Raw genomic sequence first — 22,897 nt, 5'->3', positions numbered from 1 at the left:
CCCTCTCCCCCAGAAGACCAACCCAAATCCCTGTTCACACCGTGTCTCCCGACCTGGGAGTTTTCAGGATCTCAGTTCAGTAGTAGTTGCAACACTTCTCATTTCACAAGCAGACCTCAGCACACCTAGTTAAAAGATGCCACATTCCGGCAAGAAATCAAACACTGCCCACAACAGACAAAGAGAGCCTGTGCAGACGGCTGCTGTGAAGGATAAAGCGGCCGGAACAAAACAACAAAGCACACGCAGCACCCATTGGAGACACTCCCACAAACACCAGACCCTAGGGAACAGGGGACACTATATGGCACGTCACTACAAGACCTTTTCTTCATAAGGCCATTACTCTAAAGAATAGGAGACTGAGCTCACTTTTCTAACACACAGAAACACACACAGAGACATAGACAAAATGAGAAGACAGAGAAATTTATCCCAAATGAAAGAACACAACAAGGCCACAACCACAGATCGAAGTGAAACAGATATAAGTAATATGCCTGATAAATAATTTAAAGGAATGATCATAAGGATACCTACTGGACTTGTGAAAAGAGAGGAAAACATGAGTGAGACCCTTAACAGAGAGATAAGAAATAACACAGCAGAGATAAAAGGCTCAATAAACGAAATGAGGGGTGCCTTGGTGGATCAGTCAGTTAAGTGAATCTCCCGGGGTCCTGGAACGGAGCCCCATGCTGGGCTCCTTGCTCAGTGGGGAGCTGGCTTCTCCCTCCACCTCCCCCCATGCTGTCTATCCCGCTCACTCTCAAATAAATAAATAAAATCTAAAAACGGCGGGGTGGGGCTCAATAAATGTAATGAAAAACAGGTTAGATGGAATGAACAGCAGGCTGGAAGAAGTGCAGAAACAAATTAATGACCTAGAAGACAGAGTAATGTAAAGTAATCAAACTAAACAAAAGAGAGAAAAAAAAATATTATGCAAAATGAGAAGAGACATAGGGAAATGACTCCATCAAACACAGTAACATTTTGTATTACAGGAATCCCAAAGGAAGATGACAGAGGGGTGCCTGGGTGTCTCAGTCGTTAAGTGTCTGCCTTCAGCTCGGGTCATGATCCCGGTGTCCTGGGATCAAGCCCCGCGTCAGGCTCCCTGCTCCACAGGAAGCCTGCTTCTCCCTCTCCCACTCCCCCTGCTTGTGTTCCCTCTCTCACTGTGTCTCTGTCAAATAAATAAATAAAATCTTAAAAAAAAAAAGATGACAGAGAAAAGAGGGCAGAAAATTTATTTGAAAAAGATAATAGCTGAAAACTTCCCTAATTTGGGAAAGGAAGCAGATATCCAAATCCAGGAAGCACAGAGAACTCCCAACAAAGTCAACAAAAGCAGACACATACCAAGACATACTGTAATTAAATTGACAAAATATAGTGGAAAAAATTTTTAAAGCACTAAGACAAAAGAAGAAAGTAACATAAAACCCATAAGGCTACCAGCAGCCTTAAAAGCTGAAACTTTGCAGGCAAGGAGAAAGTGGCATGATATATTCAAAGTGCTGAATGGGAAAAATGTGTGACCAAGAATACTCTATCCAGAAAGACTATCATTCAAAATAGAAGGAGAAATAAAGAGTTTACCATACATAGAAAAACTAATGTAGCAAGAAATATTAAAGGAGACTCAGTCGAAAGGAGAGACCAAAAGGATTAAAAATAAATGTTTCTGTAAAAAATCAATAAAGGAACAAATAAAAGGATGTAAAATATGACACCATATACTGAAAACATGTGGAAGAGAGGAGTAAAGAACGGGCTCGAACTTAAACGACCGTCAACTTAATACAGACTGCTATATGCAGAAGTTATATAAAACCCTAATGGTAACCATATATCAAAAACCACTAATAAACATGCAAAGAATAAAGAGAAAGAAATCCAAATATATCACTAAAGAAAATCAGCAAAACATGGAAGAGAAAAAGACAAGAAAGAATCAAAGAAAATCTTCAGAAACAACCACAAAATGAATAATAAAATGACACTAAATACGTAACTATCAATAATTACTTTGAATGTAACTGGACTAAGTGCTCCCAAAAAAGACATAGGGTGACAGAATGGATAAAAAACAACAAAAAGACCCATCCATATGCTACCTATAACAAACCCATCTGAGACCTAAATGAACCTGATGATTAAAAGTGAAGGGATGGAGAAAACATCTATCACACAAATGGATGTCAAAAAAAAAAAAAAAAAAGCCAGAATAGCAATACCTATATCAGACAAAACAGACTTTAAAACAAAGATGGAGCAAGGGACAAAGTAGGACACTATATAATCATAAAGGGAAAAATTTAAAAAGAAGATATAACAACCGTGAATATTTATGCACCCAACATGGGAGCACCCAAATACCTAAAACAATAAATAACAAACATAAAGGAATTGATAATAATACAATAATAGTGGGGATAGGGGTGTCTGGATGGCTCAGGCGGTTAAGCATTTACCTTTGGCCCAGGTTATAATCTCAGGGTCCTGGGATCAAGCTCCACATCAGGCTCCCTGCTCAACGGGGAGCCTGCTTCTCCCTCTCCCTCTATTGCTCCCCCCTGCTTGTGCTCTCTCTCTCAATAAATATCTTAAAAAAAGAAAAAATAATAGTGGAGATATTAACACCCCGCTTACATCAATGGACAGATCATCTAAACAGAAAACCAACAAGGAAACACTGCCTCTGAATGACACATTGGAACAGATGAATTTAACAGATCCATGCAGAACATTCCATCGTGAAACAGCAGAATACACATTCTTTTCAAGAGCATGAAACATTCTCCAGAATATGACATATTAGCCCAAAAAACAAGCCTCAACAAACTCAAGAAAACAGAATTCATACCATAAACCTTTTCTGACCAAAATGCTATTAAACTAGAAGTCAACCACAAGAAAAAATCTAGAAAATAACAAATACTTGGAAATTATATAACATACTATTAAACAATTAATGGGTCAATCAGGAAATAAAAGAAATAAAAAACTACATGAAAAACAAATGAAAATGAAAACACAATGACCAAAAACCCCTGAGATGGAACAAAATAGAAGCAAGAAGAATCTGAAATAAACAACCCATCCTTACACCTAAAGACGCTAGAAAAAGAGCAACAAACAAAACTAAAACAAGCAGAAGGGAGGCGATAATAAAAATTACAGCAGAAATAAATGATTCAGAAAATAAAAAAAACAATAGAAAAGATCAATGAAACAAGGAGCTGGTTCCTTAAAAAAAAGCTAGAAAATATATAAACCTCTAGCTAGACTGAGAAGTAAAAAAAGAGAAAGTACTCAAGTAAATAAAATTATAAATGAGAGAGGAGAAATAACAAATGACATTATAAAAATACAATTATAAGAGAATATTATGAAAAACTACATACTAAAAAAAATGGACAACCCAGAATGGATAAATTCCTAGAAAACTATAAACTGCCAAAACTGAAAAAGGAAGATATAGAAAATTCAATCACAACCATAACCAGCAAAGAAACTGAATCAGTAATCAAAAAAACCCTAACAAACTAAAGAGCAGGAAAAAAGGACTTCATAGGTGAATTCTACCAAACATTTAAAGAAGAATTAATACCTATTCTTCTTGAACTACTAAAAAATACAGAAAAGGAATAAAAACTTCCAAATTCACTCTATGAGGCCAGCATGACCCTGATTCCAAAAACAAAGAAATCACTAAAAAGGAGAACTACAGGCTAATATCCCTGGTAAACACTGATGTAAAAATGCTCAACAAAATGCTAGCGAACCAAATCCAACAATGCATTTCAAAAATCATACACCATGATCAATTGCAATTTATTCCTGGGCTGCAAGGGTCAGTCAATACTGGCAAATCAATCAATGTCATACATCACAACAATAGAAGAAAGGATAAATACCATATAATCATTTCAACAGAAGCAGAAAAAAGATTTGACAAACTACAACATTCATTCATGATAAAAACCTCAACAAAGTAGATTTAGAGGAACCATACCTGAACATATGAAAGACTCCACCAAAAAACTGCTAGAACTGATAAACTCAGGGAAGTCACAGGACACAAAATCAACAAACAGAAATCTGTTGCATTTCTATACACCAATGATGAAGAGGCAGAAACAGAAATTAAGAAAACAATACCATTTACAATTGCACCAAAAGTATTAAGATACCTAGGAATAAACTTAACCAGAGGTGAAAGACCTGTACTCTGAAAAGTAAAAATACCGATGAAAGAAACTGAAGATGAAGAAATGTAAAGACATTCCATGTTCATGGATTGGAAGAACAAATATTGTTAAAATGTCTATACTACCCAAAGCAACATACACATTTAACACAATCCCTATCAAAATACCACCAGCATTTTTCACAGAGCTAGAACAAACAATCCTAAAATCTGTATGGACCACAAGGATCCCCAATAGCCAAAGTAATCTTTTCTGAAAAAAGAAAAGCAAAACATAAGTACACCTGGGTGGCTCAGTTGGTTGAGCATCCGACTCTTGGTTTCAGCTTGGGTCATGATCTCAAGGTCTTGGGATAGAGCTCCACGACAGGCTCCACACTCAACAGGGAGTCTGCTTGGGATTCTCTCCCCACCTCTCCCTATACCCCTCCCCCGCTCATGCACACTCTTACTCTTTCTAAAATAAATAAACAAACATTAAAAAAAAAAGAAAAGCATTATAATTCCAGACATGAAGGTTATATTATAAAGCTGTAGTAATCGAAATAGTATGGTACTGGCACAAAAATACACATAAAGTAATTGAACAGAATAGAAAACCCAGAAATAAACCCACAATTATATGGTGAATTAATCTTTGACAAACCAGGAAAGACTATCCAATGAGAAAAACACAGTCTCTTGAAGAAATGGTGTTGAGAAAACTGGACAGTGACATGCAAAAGAAAGAAATTGGACCACTTTCCTACACCACACAAAAAGATAAATTCAAAATGGATGAAAGACCTAAATGTGAGACCTAAACCCATAAAAATATTCGAAGAGAGCACAAGCAGTAGGTTCTCTGACATCGGCTGCAGGAACATGTTAAGAGATATGGCTCTGAGGCAAGGGAAACAAAAGCAAAAATAAACTATTGGTCTTCAACAAAATGGAAAGCTTCTGCAGAGCAAAGGAAACAATCAACCAAACTAAAAGGTAACCTTCAGAATCAGAGAAGGTATTTGCAAAGGACATATCTGATAAAGGGTTATGTATCCAAAATATATAAAGAACCTTTAAAACTCAACACCAAAAAAAATAAAATAAAATAATCCAGTTGAAAAATGTACACAAGATAAACACTTTTCCAAAGAAGATAAACAGATGGCCAACAGACACAGAAAAGATAAACATCACTCATCAACAAGGAAATGCAATCAAAACAACAATGAAATATAACCTTACCCCTGTCAGAATGGCTAAAGTCAAAAACACAAGACAAAGAAGTGTTGACAAAAATGTGGAAAAAAAGGAACCATCTTGCACTGTTGGTGGGAAAACAGAATGGAGATTCCTCAAAAAGTTAAAAATAGAACTGCCCTACAATCCAGCAATCACACTACTGGGTATTTACCCAAGGAATAGAAAAACACAAATTCAAAGGCATACATGTAACACCTATGTTTAAAAAAGCATGATTTACAATATCCAAATATGGAAGCTGCCCAAGTGTCCATCCATAGATGAATGGATAAAGATGTGAGATACACACACACACACACACACACACACACACACAGAGGAATATTACTTAGCCATAAGTAAGAATGAAATCTTCCGATTTGCTACAACATGGACAGAGCTAGAGAGCAAAATGCTAACCGTAATAAGTCAGTCAGAGTAACAAAAATACCATAGGATTTCACTCATATGTGAAATTTAAGAAACAAAAAAAAATGAACAAAGGAAAAAAAAAGAGAGACAAATCAAGAAACAGATCCTTAATTATAGAGAACAAACTGATGGTAACCAGAGGGGAGGGTGGTAAGGGGGTAGAATTAGTAGATGATGGGGATGAAGGGGTGCACTTGTCATAATGAGCCCTGGGTGATGTATGGAATTAGTGAATAACTATATTGTATACCTCAAACTAACATAACACTATACATTAACTGAATGGAATTAAAAACTTAAAAGCCAATGCAGGGGTAGTTCAATACCCACAAATCCATCAATGTGATATGCCACATTAATAAAAGAAAGCATAAGAACCATATCATCCTCTCAACAGATTCAGAAAAGGCATGGCAAAATACAGCATCCTTTCTTGATAAAAATCCTCAAGAAAGTAGGGAAAGATTGGAACCTACCTCAACATCATAAAGGCCATCCATGAAAGACTCACAGCTAATATCATCCTCAATGGGGACAAACTGAAGAGTTTCCCCCTAAGGATAGGAACATAACAGGGATTCCACTCTCACCACTATTGTTCAACATAGTACTGGAAGTGCTAGCCTCAGCAATCAGACAACAAAAAGAAATAAAAGGCATCCACATCAGCAAGGAAGAAGGAAAACTTTCAGTCTTTGCAGACAACACAATACTCTGTAGAAAACCCAAAAGACTCCAACAAAAAATTGATAGAACTGATACACAAATTCAGCAGCGTCAATATATAAAATCAATTTACAGAATGCTGCTGCATGTCTATACACCAATAATTAAGCAGCAAAAAGAGAAATCAAGGAACTGATCCCATTTACGATTGCACCAAAAAAACATAAGACAACTAGGAATAGCCTAACCTCTTGTAAGAGCTTTGCACTCTGAAAACTACAGAACACTTATGAAAGAAATTGAAGTGGACACACAGAAACGGAAAAACATTCCATTCTCATGGATAGGAAGAACAAATATTGTCGAAATGTTTATACTACCGAAAGCAATCTACACATTTAATGCAATCCCTATCAAATTACCATTAGCATTTTTCACAGAGCTAGAACAAACAATCCTAAAATGTGTATGGAACCACAAGAGACCCCAAATAGCCAAAGCAATCTTGAAAAGGAAAAGCAAAGCTGGAGGCATCATGATTTCAGACTTCAGGCTGTATTACAAAGCTGTAATCATCAAGACAGTATGGTACTGGCCCAAAAACAGACACATAGAGGAATGGAACAGAAGAGAAAACCCAGAAATGGACCCACAACTATATGGTCAACTAATCTCTGACAAAGCAAAAAGGAATATCCAATGGAAAAAAGACAGTCTCTTCAACAAATGGTGCTGGGAAAAATGGACAGCAACATGCAAAAGAATGAAACTGGACAACTTTTTTCCACCATACACAAAAATAAATTTCAAATGGATGAAAGACCTAAATGTGAGACAGGAAACCATCACAGTCTTAGAGGAGAAAACAGGCAGCACCTCTTTGACCTCAGCCATAGCAACTTCTTACCAGACATGTCTACAGAGGTAAGGGAAACAAAAGCAAAAATGAACTACTGTGACTTCATCAAGATAAAAAGCTTCTGCACAGTGAAGGAAACAACAAAATTAAAAGGCAACCTACCAAATGGGAGAAGACACTTGCAAATGACATATTGGATAAAGGTCTAGCATCCAATATCTATAAAAAACTTATCAACCTGAACACCCAAAAAAATAAATAATCCCGTTAAGAAATGGTGAGAAGACATGAACGGAGATTTCTCCAAAGAAGACATGAAAAAACGCTCATCATTTATCATCAGGGAAATACAAATCAAAACCACAATGAGATACCACCTCAAACGGGTCAGAATGGAGAAAATTAACAATCAGGAAACAACAGATGTTGGCGAGGATGCAGAGAAAGGGGAATGCTCTTACACTGTTGGTGGGAATGCAAACTGGTGCAGCCACTCTGGAAAACAGTATGGAGGTTCCTCAAAAAGTTAAAAATAGAACTACCCTACGACCCAGCAATTGTACTACTAGGTATTTATCCAATGGATAACAAAACTACTGTTCGAAGGGGCACATGCACCCCTATGTTTATAGCAACACTATCAACAATAGCCAAATTATGGAAAGAGCCCAAATGTCCATTAACCGATGAATGGATAATTAAGATATGGTAAATATATACAATAGAATATTACTCTGCCATCAAAAGAATGAAATGTTGCCACACTAGCAAGGACATGGATGGAACTAGAGTGAAATAAGCCAGTCAGAGAAAGACAAATACCAAATGACTTCACTCATATGTGGAATTTAAAAAGCAAAATAGATGAACATAGTGGAAGGGAAAAAAAAGAAACAGGATAAAGCCTGAGAGGCAGGCAAACCATAACAGAGTTAACTACAGAGGGTTGTTGAAAGGGAGGTGAGGTGGGGTTGGAAGATGGGCTAAATGGGTGATGGGCATTAAGGAGGGCACTCATTGTGATGAGCACTGGGTGTTATATGTAAGTGATGAATCACTAAATTTTACTCCTGAAACCAATACTACACTATATGTTAAGTAACTTGAATTTCAATAAAATCTGAGAACAAAAAAAGAACCTTAAAAGCCAAGAAAATTGGTTAAAATGGTTAAAAAATAAAAAATAAAGTGTTCTGACTCACTCAATCTGTAATTATCTCATGGCTTAATATTACATATATATTTAAAAATATATATATTACATATATATTCACTAATGTCATCTCTGCTACAAGTCCTGCCAATCAGAAATTCAGTATTTTAATAATGAAAAATATTTTACATTCTCATTACTATAGGATCACAGACTATTAAAAATTGTAAGGAAGTTCATTTCCACCTCAGAATCTTTGCAGTTTTTACTGGCTATGCCTTGTAACCCCATTCCTTCACTTCATTAGGATCTCTGCTCATACATCACCTCCTTAAAGTTGCATTCCCTCTCTATTCTCTCTGAACACTTACTACCTGAAAGTACATATTTCTTATTTGATTGAAATCTCTCAACTGCACTACAATATAAGCTTCCTGAGAGAGGTATCTTGTTATTCTTGTTTACTGGCTGCTATATCTCCAGACCCTGTAACTCTGCCTGGGACACAGAATAGAATCCAATATATAATCTTGAAATCATGAATGCACAAGAACAGGATACCTTCATGTTCTTACCTGTAAAGTCTTACCAAGGCCCATGCAGTGTGCTAGAATGCATCCTGAACCTGGAGATTTCTTTGTTTTTTTTACAGATTCACAGCAGCAATCCCACATAAACTGAACACCTAAAAATGATAGCTTCATTAAATTAAATTTAAAGATCCAAGTTAAAAATCTTCCTTCATACACACATCAAAAACAACTAAAACTTCTAAGAAACAGAATTTTAAAATGAGATAAAGAATCTCATAATTATATATGAAATGCCCCCACCCTCAATAAGGTTAATTAGAAAAAAAAAAGATAGTAAACTGAAGCATACAACAGGGCGACTTTCCTTCATTCATCTATTCTAGCACAGCAAACCTTCATTCCCTGGGACAATCTGAAGAAACATATGAATACTCTAATATAGAAATGTTATCTAAAATTTTATCTAATTTATAGATTCCTATCACATATTCTTTAAGGTTTATTGAGTTGATTAGGAAAACTACCCAGGAGATAATTTATTATTTCTCCTTTTATTCAATAGTAAAGACTAAACAAGAAAGGGGGCTCACTACCCAAGGAGCAGAATTGTAGAACTTCCCTTATGAATTCATTCACATACACACTCAAAACTGACTTACTGTTTCCACTTTAACAAAACAGAGAACACAGATAATTTGGTATCTTTCAAAATACCAATGTCAGAATATTATTAACAAACATACCTGAAAAAATGTTGAAATAGCATTTCCTAAAGAAGGCTTTTAGCTAACAGTGGTATCTCTCCCTACCCTGCAGCTGCCCTTAACCCAACCATTGCAGACTATATGAAACCCACTTGCTATATATACCCATTTATATGTGGCACTTATTTCCCCTCCTATAACAATTATTTTTTTTTGGCAATCATTCAATTGTTTCTCCTCATTTATTTATGAGCTCCGTAGGGGGCTGGGTTCACATTTGTTTTCCTCACCAATGTGCCTCTAGTGCTTAGCAGAATGCGAGGCACACAGGAGACACCAAATATTGGTACAATGTAATTAAAAATGCTTTAATCATGGGGCACCTGGCTCAGTTGGTTAGGCATCCGACTCTTGATTTAGGCTCTGGTCTTGATCTCAGGGTCACGAGTTCAAGCCCCACATTGAGCTCCATGCTGGGCAAGGAGCCTACTTAAAAAAAAAAAATGCTTTAATCATATAATTGTTTCTTACCATCTACTTGATGTGGTTTCAATTTGATAACCATATTTCTATGAACCTGCACTAAAGGTTCTTTGGTTTCTTCATCTTCATCTAAAACCAACTTGGTTGTTATTGGACATTTGGTGGGTGAAGCATCTTCAATTTCTATCACCTACAAGAAAGGGAATTACAGTTAGCTAACTCATAGCAATCTTTCAAGCAATGGTGGAGTATTAGTATTACTAAGGGAAATTTTCCAAAATATAAATCCATCGACTTACACACCACACATCCAATATTTTGGTTCAATTAAGATCAGGACAGATCACAGGTTAACACATGTTTTCCAAAATTAATACTTGTACAAGACTTTGAACCACTATGGAAATATCAGTAATTAAGCTCATCAGTTCTCACCCAATATATGTCAACACACATGACAGGCAGAGCTGTGAGAAAACCAGTGCTCTAAAATAAACTATAATAGCACCCTACAAATTTTAATAGACCCATGGCTCCCAAACAAGGATGGTTCTATTTTTCTAGAAGACATCTGAAAATGTGCAAAGGCACTTAAGGTTGTCACAAAGACTGGTCAGGACTGGTATTTAATGTAGGCAGAGGGGAAAGTAAATACAGATGTTCAATAACGTAAAAGTCCCAAACAAGAACTGTTCCACCCAAAATGCCAAACGACTCCCACTGCAAAACAGCATAAATATGTGTTGTGAAAGGGAAAACCTTTTAGAAACATTGGTTTGAGAACCACGGGCTCAAAAAACATTACAAAAACATAAAATATCCTCTAATGCAAAAGGGAAACAATTATCTCAAGTTTCCTATTTAAGAAAAAACTTATATATACAAATGAATACATGTATGTGTGTGCATTTTTTGCTGTCTTATCCCAGTATCTATCCATTACATACTACACCCAAGAACTGCATAAGGTAGGTACAAATATTCCCATTTTACAAATAAAAAGAAGTGAAGGACACAGAAGTTAAATAACTTACACAAAGTCATACAACTCTTAAGTATTACAGCACTAAGATACCCAGAGGGTCAGACACTAGAGTCCTTGCTCTTAACCACTACACAGTATTACTTTAATAAAGGAAATGCTTGTATAAACAAACACTTTTATGATTCCATGAAAACCAATAAAGATTCATGATTTTGTTTTTTATAAGATTCACGATTTTAAAAATACAGACATCATGATATTTAAGGAATACATTTACCCAGTACTTTCTTATTTAGAACTGTAACTATGGATTACTTAATATTCACCATAGAAATTTTCAAATGTAAAAAAAAAATAGAATAGCACAATAAACCCAGTTCCCCATTATCCAGCTTCAAATATTATCAACTTCTGGTCAGTTTTTTTTTCACCGACAGCCTCCTACTCATTCTCCAACTCCAAAGATCCCACAAATGATTTTGAAGCAAACGTGAGAAAGCACGGAATTTCATCTGTAAATGTTTTTAAATGTCTCTTTAAAAGGATACTCTCTTTTTTAAACTGTAACTACATTATCATTATTTTTTTAATTTATTTATTTTAAGATTTTATTTATTTGACAGAGAGGAACACAGCGAAAGAGGGAACACAAGCAGGGGGAGTGGGAGAGGGAGAAGCAGGCTTCCCGCAGAGCAGAGAGCCTGATGCGGGGCTCGATCCCAGGACCCTGGGATCATGACCTGAGCCGAAGGCAGACGCTTAATGACTGAGCCACCCAGGCGCCCCTACATTATCATTACTGAATGTAAAAAAATTATGAGTCACAAATCTGTGATAAATTACCTGAGTAGATACTGCACTTACATAGAAGTGTAAATGATAGACAAATCAAGATTAATACTAGGTGACACCATGGTGGAGTATAAATACCATGGGCCATTTAGATCCAAACTCCATTTTAACAAGTTACTTAAACCCTCCTAGCTTCAGTTTTTTCACCTACAAACTGGGAAGGATTATAAAGAGCCTTCATGGGGTTGTTGTGGAGATTAAATAAGACAATGCATGCAAAGTAACTGACATAGACTAAATATTCACTAAATTTTTATTGTATGCTAGCTTGGATGTGTACAAGCTTCATATTAATGGGGCAAATCCATTAATCAAAATGGAAAATTTCCTGGATGTCTTGTCCTTTTTGCAAGATGTAGCAGGCAGAATCATAAAAATGGTCCCTAAGATCCCATCCTCTGGTGTAAATATCCTGTACAGTCCGAAGCCGTTGAGGGTGGCTGAGATCTGTAATTATGATGGGTTTGACTTAATCAAAAAGAGGATTCTCCTAGGTGGGCCAGACCTAATCAAAATGAGCCCTTCAAAAGTGTAAGAAATGTTCTTTTACTAGTCTTGAAGCCAGCCATGTTGCAGAGAAATGTCTAGGAGCTAAGGATCTCAGTGCTACAACTACAAAAAACTGAATTCAGGGGCGCCTGGGTGGCTCAGTCGTTAAGCGTCTGCCTTCAGCTCAGGTCATGATCCCAGGGTCCTGGGATCGAGCCCCGCATCGGGCTCCCTGCTCTGCGGGAAGCCTGCTTCTCCCTCTCCCACTCCCCCTGCTTGTGTTCCCTCTCTCACTGTGTCTCTCTCTGTCAAATAAATAAATAAAATCTTTAAAAAAAAAACAAAAAAACAAAAAACAAAAAACTGAATTCTGACCAAAAGAGAGATTAAAAAGGACAGAAAGTCTTATATGAAAATCTGAGCCCTGGCTAAAACCTTAATGTCTACTCAGTGAGACACTGAGCAGGTAACCCAGTAGAGCCATACTCAGTTAAGCCACTCTGAAATTCCTGACTTATAGGACTGTGACATAATAATATTGTCTTAAGAGGCTGTTTTTGATAATATTCTAACACATCACTAGAAAAATAATATACATCGCTGTAATTAAGACTTTGGAACCATATGTTCATTAGTGATTTGCATGATATTTTTTTTTATTAAGTACTGTCTTTGGATTGAGAATTAGTGAATCTTCATCCTAAATGTAGGAGGAGATAATTTACCTTTTTTATCATTTCATTTTTTTTTCACCATCATAAGTGTACTCTTTATTCCTCGTCCCGTATTTCCCCCACACCCCTGCCCACCTCCCCTCTGGAAACCATCAGTTTGTTCTCTATAATTAAGAGTCTTGTTTCTTGGTTTGTCTCTCTTTTTTTCCTTTACTTATTTGTTCCTTAAATTTGGACAAAGGAGTGAGATCATATGGTATTTGTCTTTCTCTAGCTGACTTATTTTGATCAGCATTATACTCTCTATCTCTAGCCACGTCGTTGCAAATGGCAAGATTTCATTCTTTTTATGGCTAAATAATATTCCATGCGTATATGTAACACTTTTTCTTATCCATTCATGTATCGATAGACACTTGAGCTGCTTCCATAGTTTGGCTACTGCAAATAATGCTGCAACAAACACAGTGGTGCATGTATCCCTCTGAATTAGTGCTTTTATATTTTGGGGGTCAATACCCAGTAGTGTGATTCCTGGATCATAGGGTAGTACTATTTTTAATTTTTTGAGGAACTTCCATACTGTTTCCCAAAATGGCTTCACCAATTTCCATTCCCACCAACAGTGCAAGGGGGTTCATTTTCTCCACAGCCTTGCCAACACTTTGTTTCTTGGGGTTTTCATTTTAGCCATTCTGACAGGTGTGAGGTGGTATTTCAATGTAGCTTTGACGTACATTTTCCTGATGATCAGTGATGTTGGGCATATTATAATGTAAAGTTGTTGAATCACTACACTGTACACCTGAAATAACTAAAATACTGTGTGTTAACTATACTTAAATAAAAAAACAAATAAAAATACAAAAGGGATTTAACAATAGTATAAGCATACAGAATAATTAACAAACATGAAGGTGACAACTGAAATTACAAACCTACGGAGCAGAAAGAAAAAAGAATAAAGAAAAATGAAAGACTAAGGGACTTGTGGGACACGATCAAGTGCACCAACATATACATTATGAGAGTCAAAGACGACAATGAAAAAGGGGCTGAAAGATTATTTGAGGAAACACTGGCCCAAAACTCCACAAAAGTGAGTAATGACCAGAACCTACAAATCCAAGGAATGCAACAAATCAGAACTGAGATAAACTAAAAGAGACCCAGACTCAGCACATTATAATCAAAGCTTTGAAAGCCAAAGACAAAGAGAATCTTGAAAATAGCTAGAGAGAACCTGTCAGATACAGGGATCATCAATAACATTATCAGAGGCCAGACGGTAGTGTTGTAATAGTTTTTTAAGGTTTACTTATTTATTTATTTTATTTTTACTTATTTATTTTTATTTTTTACTTATTTATTTTAGAGTGAGAGTGAGCAAGTACAAGGAGGAGGAACAGAGGGAGGGAAAGTCTTAAACAAACTGCATGTAGAGCATGGAGACCAATATGGGACTTGATTTCAAGACCCAGAGATGATGACCTGACCCGAAACCAAGAGTCAGATGTTTAACCGACTGTGCCACACAAGCACCCGGATAATATATTTTAAAGTGTTCAAATAAAATAACTGTCAGCTGAGAACTTCATAGCAAACAAAATATCCTTCAAAAAAGAAGGAGAAATTGAAACATTCCTAAACTGAGGGAGTTCATTACAACTAGAAAAGAAATGCTAAAGGAAGGTGTTCAGGATAAAATGAAAGGATGCTATACAGTAACTCAAAGATGTATGAATAAATAAATACCTATTGAAAAGATATATACGGGGCAAATATAAAACCCACTATTATTATAATTTTGGTTTGTAACTCTAGGTTTGCTCTCTATGCTTTTAAAAGACAAAAGCATTTAAAATGTAACGAAAAATATATGTTATTGGGCAAAAAGGGTATAGAAATGTAATTTCTGACTTGAATAATACACAGGGGGAATGAAGCTTTAGAAACCTACAGTTTTGGCTTTCAACAAAAACTCTGGCATCCCAGCATATAAAACATAGATTACGGGGGGGCAGGGGCGGGAAGATGGCGGAGGAGTAGGGGACCCTATTTCAGCTGGTCCCTGAAATTGAGGGGGATATCTACCAGACCACTCTGAACACCCACGAAACCAGCCTGAAATGTAAGAAGATCTGGATCTCTACAAACAGAATATCGCAGGCGGTTGCTTTTGAGGTACGAAGCGGAGAGCCGTGATTCGGTGGGCAGATATCGGAGGATAAACGACAGCGGGAGGATGCCTGGCCGTGGTGATCCCACACCGCTGGTGAGTGAGAGCCTCGCCCGCTGCGGACGGGGCACAGACTCGCAGACCGGTAGAGTCGGGAAAGGACTTTAGGGCAGCCCCCGGGGTGGAAAACCAGACCGGCGGGGTCGCGCGCACGCGAACTGCAGCCCCGCAGACAGAAACCCGGAGGGACAGTCGCGCGCACATGAACTGCAGCCTCTGAGAAGGAAACCCGGTGCACCGGGGTCACGCCAGTGAACTACAACCCCCGGGATGGAAACCCCAAGTGGCAGAGGTGCGCGCGCGCGCGCGAACTGGGAGCAACTGGCAGTTTTAGAAGCACAAAGGACAGAGACGTGCCCCGACCTGGAGGCAGGACTGGGAGCGCAGCGGAGGGGCACACAACACAGGACGCTGCAGTTTATAGCAGCACGGACAGAAACAGAGACACTGTGGCCTGGAGAGTTCACTGAAGAACAGACTGCGGTCTCTCTGCTCTGAGGCAGAGGGTTAGAAATGGTCTCTTCTGCTCTGACTCATGAAAGAGACGCGGAAAGCCGCCAGGGAAAGGCACCAGAGAACAAAAGCTCCAAAAAACTGGTTCCCACTGAGCCCATCCGCCGCCACAAGGGCGCAGAGCAACTCCGCCCAAACAGGGTTGCCTGAGTAACAGTGCGGCAGGCCCCTCCCGCAGATGACAGGCTGGGAAAACAAGAGGCCAGCAACCCTAAGGTCCCAAGAAAACAGGTGCATCTTGCTTGGGTTCTGGTCAATAATTTGGACTATATACATTCCCTCAACCACCCATCAACAGAATGATTAGGAGGAGGAGCCCCCAAAACAGAAAAGATTCAGAGATTATGACTTATGCTGCAGATTTACAAATGGATGCAGATAGAACCAAAATGTTGGAGATGGAATTCAGGCTAGCAATTGTGAAGACAATGGCTAGAATGGAGAAATCAATGAATGGCAACATAGAGTCTCTAAGGGCAGAAATAAAAGGTGAATTGGCAGAACTTAAAAATACTATCAATGAGATCCAATCCAATCTAGATAATCTAACAGCTGGGTAAGTGAGGCAGAAGAGAGAATAAGCGACCTACAAGACAATATAATAGATAAAAAGGGAAAAGAGGAGGACAGGGAAAAACAACTCAGAATCCATGAAAATAGAATCAGAGAAATAAGTGACACCATGAAGCGTTCCAATGTTAGAATAATTGGAATCCCGGAGGAAGTGGAGAGGGAGAGAGAACTAGAAGATGTATTTGAGCAAATCTTAGCTGAGAACTTCCCTAATCTGCGGAAAGAAACAAACATTCGAGTCCTAGAGGCAGGGAGGACCCCTCCCAAGATCAAGGAAAACAGGCCAACACCCCGGCATGTAATAGTAAAACTCGCAAATCTTAGAAACAAGGAAACCATCTTAAGGTCAGTTAGGGGGAAGAGATTCCTTACGTACAGGGGGAGGAACATCAGAATAATGTCAGACCTATCCACAGAGACCTGGCAAGCCAGAAAGGCCTGGCAAGACATATTCAGGGTACTAAACGAGAAGACCATGCAGCCAAGAATACTTTATCCGGCAAGGCTTTCATTTAGAATGGATAGAGAGATGCAGAGCTTCCACGACCGGCAGAAGTTGAAAGAATATGTGACCACTAAGCCGGCCCTACAAGAAATATTAAAGGGGGGGTTCTATAAAAGGAGAAAGACCCCAAGAGTGATATACAACAGAAATTTACAGGGACAATCTATAAAAACAACGTCTTCACAGGCAACATGATGCTAATTAATTCACATCATTCAATAATCACTCTCAACGTGAATGGCCTAAACGCTCCCATAAAACGGCACAGGGTTGCAGATTGGATACAAAGACAGGACCCATCCATATGCTGTCTACAAGAGACTCATTTGGAACCTAAAGATACATCCAGACTGAAAGTGAAGGGATGGAGATAAATCTTCCATGCCAGCGGACCTCAAAAGAAAGTTGGGGTAGCAATTTTATATCAGACAACTTGGATTTTAAACTAAAGTCTGTAATTAGAGACACAGAAGGACACTATATCATTCTTAAAGGGTCTATCCAACAAGAAGATCTAACAATTGTAAATATCTATGCCCCCAACATGGGAGCAGCCATCTACATAAGCCAACTAACTGTTAACCAAAATAAAGAGTCATATTGATAACAATACATTAATTGTAGGAGACCTCAATACTAGACTCTCAGCAATGGACAGATCATCTAAGCAGAAAATCAACAAGGAAACAAGACCTTTGAAGGATACACTGGACCAGACAGACCTCATAGATATTTACAGAACATTCCACCCTAAAACAACAGAATACTCATTCTTCTCGAGCACACATGGAACTTTCTCCAGAATAGACCACATACTGGGTCACAAATCACGTCTCAACCGATACCAAAAGATTGAGATTATTCCCTGCATATTCTCAGACCACAATGCTCTAAAACTGGAACTCAATCACAAGAAAAAATTTGGCAGAAATTCAAACACTTGGAAGCTAAAGACCACTCTGCTCAAGAATGTTTGGGTCAACCAAGAAATCAAAGAAGAACTTAAACAATTCATGGAACTCAATGAGAACGAAAACACATCGGTCCAAAACCTATGGGACACTGCAAAGGCGGTCCTAAGGGAGAAATACATAGCCATCCAAGCCTCTCTCAAAGAAATAGAAAAATCCCAAATTCACCAACTAACTCTACACCTTAAAGAACTAGAGAAAAAGCAACAAACGATGCCTAAGCCATGCATTAGAAGAAAAATAATTAAAATAAGAGCAGAAATCAATGAATTAGAAACCAGAAACACAGTAGATCAGATCAATGAAACTAGAACTTGGTTCTTTGAAAGAATTAATAAGATTGATAAACCACTGGCCAGATTTATCCAAAAGAAAAGAGAAAGGACCCAAATTAATAAAATGATGAATGAAAGGGGAGAGATCACGACTAACACCAAGGAAATAGAAATAATTATTAGAAATTATTATCAACAACTCTATGCCAATAAACTGAGCAATCTGGATGAAATGGGGGCCTTCCTGGAAACCTATAAGCTGCAAAGACTGAAACAGGAAGAAACTGACAACCTGAATAGGCCAATAACCAGTAACGAGATTGAAACAGTGATCAAAAACCTCCCAAAAAACAAGAGTCCATGGCATGATGGATTCCCTGGGGAATGCAACCAAACATTCAAAGAAGAAATAATACCTATTCTCCTGAAGCTGTTTCAAAAAATAGAAACAGAAGGAAAACTTCCAAACTCATTCTATGAGGCCAGCATTAACTTAATCCCCAAACCACGCAAAGACCCCATCAAAAAGGAGAATTTCAGACCGATATCCCTGATGAATATGGATTCCAAAATCCTCATCAAACTCCTAGCTAATAGGATCCAACAATACAGTAAAAGGATCATCCACCACAACCAAGTGGGATTTATCCCCGGGATGCAAGGGTGGTCCAACATTCGCAAATCAATCAATGTGATAGAACACATTAATAAGAGGAGGGAGAAGTACCATAGGGTCCTCTCAATTGATGCAGAAAAAGCATTTGACAAAATACAACATCCTTTCCTGATTCAAACTCTCCAGAGTATAGGGATAGAGGGAACATTCCTCAAGCTCATAAAATCCATCTATGAAAAACCCACAGCAAATATCATCCTCAATGGAGAAAAGCTGAGAGCCTTTCCCTTAAGATCAGGAACACGTCAAGGGTGCCCACTCTCACCACTGTTGTTCAACATAGTACTAGAAGTTCTAGCAACAGCAATCAGACAACAAAAAGAAATAAAAGGTATTCAAATTGGCAAAGAACAAGTCAAACTCTCTCTTTTCGCAGACAACATGACACTTTATGTGGAAAACCCAAAAGACTCCATCCCCAAATTACTAGAACTCATCTAGCAATTCAGTAACGTGGCAGGATACAAAATCAATGCACAGCAATCAGCTGCTTTCTTATACACTAACAACGCAACTGTAGAAAGAGAAATTAGAGAAACGATTCTATTTACAATAGCACCAAAAACCGTAAGATACCTTGGAATAAACCTAACCAAAGAGGTAAAGGATCTATACTCTAGGAACTACAGAACACTCATGAAAGAAATTGAAGAAGACACAAAAAGATGGAAAAATATTCCATGCTCATGGATCAGAAGAATAAACATTGTTAAAATGTCTATGCTACCCAGAGCAATCTATACCTTCAATGCCATCCCGATCAAAATTCCAATGACATTTTTCAAAGTGCTGGAACAAACAATCCTAAAATTTGCATGGAATCAGAAAAGACCCCGAATCGCCAAGGAGATGTTGAAAAAGAAAAACAAAGCTGGGGGCATCACGTTGCCTGATTTCAAGCTATATTACAAAGCTGTGATCACCAAGACAGCATGGCACTGGCACAGAAACAGACATACAGACCAATGGAACAGAACAGAGAACCCAGATATGGACCCTCAACTCTATGGTCAAATAATCTTTGACAAAGCATGAAAAAACATGCAATGGCAAAAAGACAGTCTCTTCAATAAATGGTACTGGGAAAATTGGACAGCCACATGCAGAAGAATGAAACTCGACCATTTTCTAACACCATTCACAAAGATAAACTCAAAGTGGATCAAAGACCTCAATGTGAGACAGGAAGCCATCAAAATCCTAGAGGAGAACATAGGCAGTAACCTCTTTGACATCGGCCACAGCAACTTCTTTCAAGATACATCTCCAAAAGCTAGTGAAACAAAAGCAGAAATGAACTTTTGGGACTTCATCAAGATAAAAAGCTTCTGCACAGCAAAGGAAACAGTCAACAAAACAAAGAGGCATCCCACAGAATGGGAGAAGATATTTGTAATGACACTACAGATAAAGGGCTGGTATCCAAAATCTATAAAGAACTTCTCAAACTCAACACCCAAAAAACAAATAATCAAGTCAAAAAGTGGGCAGAAGAGATGAACAGACACTTCCCCAAAGAAGACATACAAATGGCTAACAGACACATGAAAAAATGTTCATCATCATTAGCCATCAGGGAAATCCAAATCAAAACCACACTGAGATACCACCTTACACCAGTTAGAATGGCAAAAGTGGACAGGGAAAGAAACAACAAATGTTGGAGAGGTTGTGGAGAAAGGGGAACCTCTTACACTGCTGGTGGGAATGCAAGTTGGTACAGCCACTTTGGAAAACAGTGTGGAGGTTCCTCAAACATTTAAAAATAGAGCTACCCTATGACCCAGCAATTGCACTCCTGGGTATTGACCCCAAAGACACAGATGTAGTGAAAAGAAGGGCCATATGCACCCCAATGTTCATAACAACAATGTCTGCAATAGCCAAACTGTGGAAAGAGCCGAGATGCCCTTCAACAGATGAATGGATAAAGAAGATGTGGTCCATATATACAATGGAATATTACTCAGCCATCAGAAAAGATGAATACCCAACTTTTACATCAACATGGATGGGACTGGAGGAGATTATGCTAAGTGAAATAAGTCAAGCAGAGAAAGTCAATTATCATATGGTTTCACTTATTTGTGGAACATAAGGAATAACATGGAGGACATTCGGAGAAGGAAGGGAAAATGGGCAGGGGGAATTGGAGGGAGAGATGAACCATGAGAGACTATGGACCTGAGAAACAAACAGGGTTTTAGAGGGGAGGGGGGAGGGGGGATTGGTTAGCCCGGTGATGGGTATTAAGGAGGGCACATACTGCATGGAGCACTGGGTGTTATACGAAAACAATGGATCGTGGATTACTACATCAAAAACTAATGATGTATTGTATGGTGACTAACATAACATAATAAAATTAAAAAAAAAAAAAGAAACCTACAGTTTTGTATATGATTGAATTAAGTTCGTATCAAATCAAACTACATCATTATAACATTAGGATGTTATATTTTATACCATTATAACGACAAAGAAAATATCTAATGATTATGCACAAAACTGAGATGGGAATTAAAATGTGTCCTGGTTCAAAAAAGTCAACTAAACAAAAAAAGAAGCAGAGGGGCCTGGGTGGCTCAGTTGTTAGGTGTCTGCCTTCGGCTCAGGTCCTGGGATTGAGCCCCATATCAGGCTCCTCCCACGCTTGTGTTCCCTCTCTCACTGTCTCTCTCTGTCAAATAAATAAATAAAAACTTAAAAAAAAAAAAGGCAGCAATGGAGAAAATGATGAAAAAAAGCAGTAAGACAAACAAAAAGTATCAAAATGGCAAAAGTAAATTCTTACTCATCAGTACTTACTTAAAACACAAATGGATTAAACCCTCAATTAAAAGGCATAGACTGAGAGGGAGGAGCAAGATAGCGGAGGACTAGGAGACCTAAATTTCGTCTGGTCCCAGGAATTCAGGTAGATAGGGATCAAACCATTCTGAACATCTATGAACTCAACAGGAGACCGAAGAAAAGAATAGCAGCAACTCTCTGAACAGAAAAGCGACCCCTTTATGGAAGGTGGGATGTGCGAAGAAGTGAATCCGAGACGATATTCGGGAAGATAGACGGCGCAGGGGAGGGAGCCTCCGTCAGCCACTACTATCAAGTGACAGAGCAGTGGAGCACAAAATCGGAACTTTTAAAAGTCGGCTCCGCTGAGGGACGTCGCTACAGTGGCTAAGCTGAGGGTGGAACCCTCGCTGAGACAGTGTGGTCTCAGGACCCTTGGGGTCACAGAAAGACCAGGGGTGCCTGAGTATGGCAAAGCTCCCAGATATTGGATCAGGGAAGCTGGCTGCACAGACAGAGCTGAGGAGTGGGCGCTCAGCTTAGGGATGCTGTAAACTGTGATCCGTGGCACAGTCGGGCCACTAATCTTCCAGCAGGGACCCAACAAGTGGCAGATCCAGGGAGACTCCCCTTCCTCCCCAGGGAGGAGCGGCACAGGAGCACACCACAGGAATCTGCTGGGTTTGGAGACTCCACACGGGCTCGAGTGCCAGAGATAGAAACGCCCATTCACAGTGAGTCACAGGCCGGGGGAGCACGGAGTGCGGCCTGAGACCGGAGATACAGGAGTGATTGAATGCTTTTCTCTGGGGGCACACTGAGGAGTGGGGCCCCGAGTTCCCGGCTCCTCTGGGACGGAGAATGGGAGGCTGCCATTTTCACTGTCATCCTAAAAAGCTGTACGGAAAGCTTGCAGGGAACAAAAGCTCCCAAGAACAAACCCGAGCAGATGACTTAGCCCAGCCCCCAGCAAGGGCGGTGCAATTCTGCCTCCGGCAAAGGCATCTGAGAACCATGGCGACAGGCCCCTCCCCCAGATCAGCAAGAACAGCCAGCCACGACCAAGTTTACCTATCAAT

At 38.8% G+C, this 22,897-nt stretch overlaps 1 protein-coding gene across 7 annotated transcripts in view; it reads right to left on the bottom strand.

The window, feature by feature from the left end:
* Window positions 1-22,897, bottom strand: part of ATRX (ATRX chromatin remodeler) — a 305,789-nt gene that overhangs the window by 112,513 nt on the left and 170,379 nt on the right. For all 7 annotated transcript variants that reach the window (XM_032387887.1, XM_032387888.1, XM_032387891.1 and 4 more), the window contains 2 exons: window positions 10,322-10,463; window positions 9,129-9,238 (listed from right to left, as the gene is read on the bottom strand). In XM_032387887.1, the coding sequence (XP_032243778.1) occupies window positions 9,129-9,238; window positions 10,322-10,463 (252 nt within the window). The remainder of the gene's footprint in view (window positions 1-9,128; window positions 9,239-10,321; window positions 10,464-22,897) is intronic.

The sequence above is a fragment of the Phoca vitulina genome, unplaced genomic scaffold (assembly GCF_004348235.1).
Source record: "Phoca vitulina isolate PV1807 unplaced genomic scaffold, GSC_HSeal_1.0 scaffold51, whole genome shotgun sequence".
NCBI lineage: Eukaryota > Metazoa > Chordata > Mammalia > Carnivora > Phocidae > Phoca > Phoca vitulina.
The sequence above is the reverse complement of the archived record's forward strand: the minus strand, read 5'-3'. Positions and strand labels throughout refer to the sequence as shown.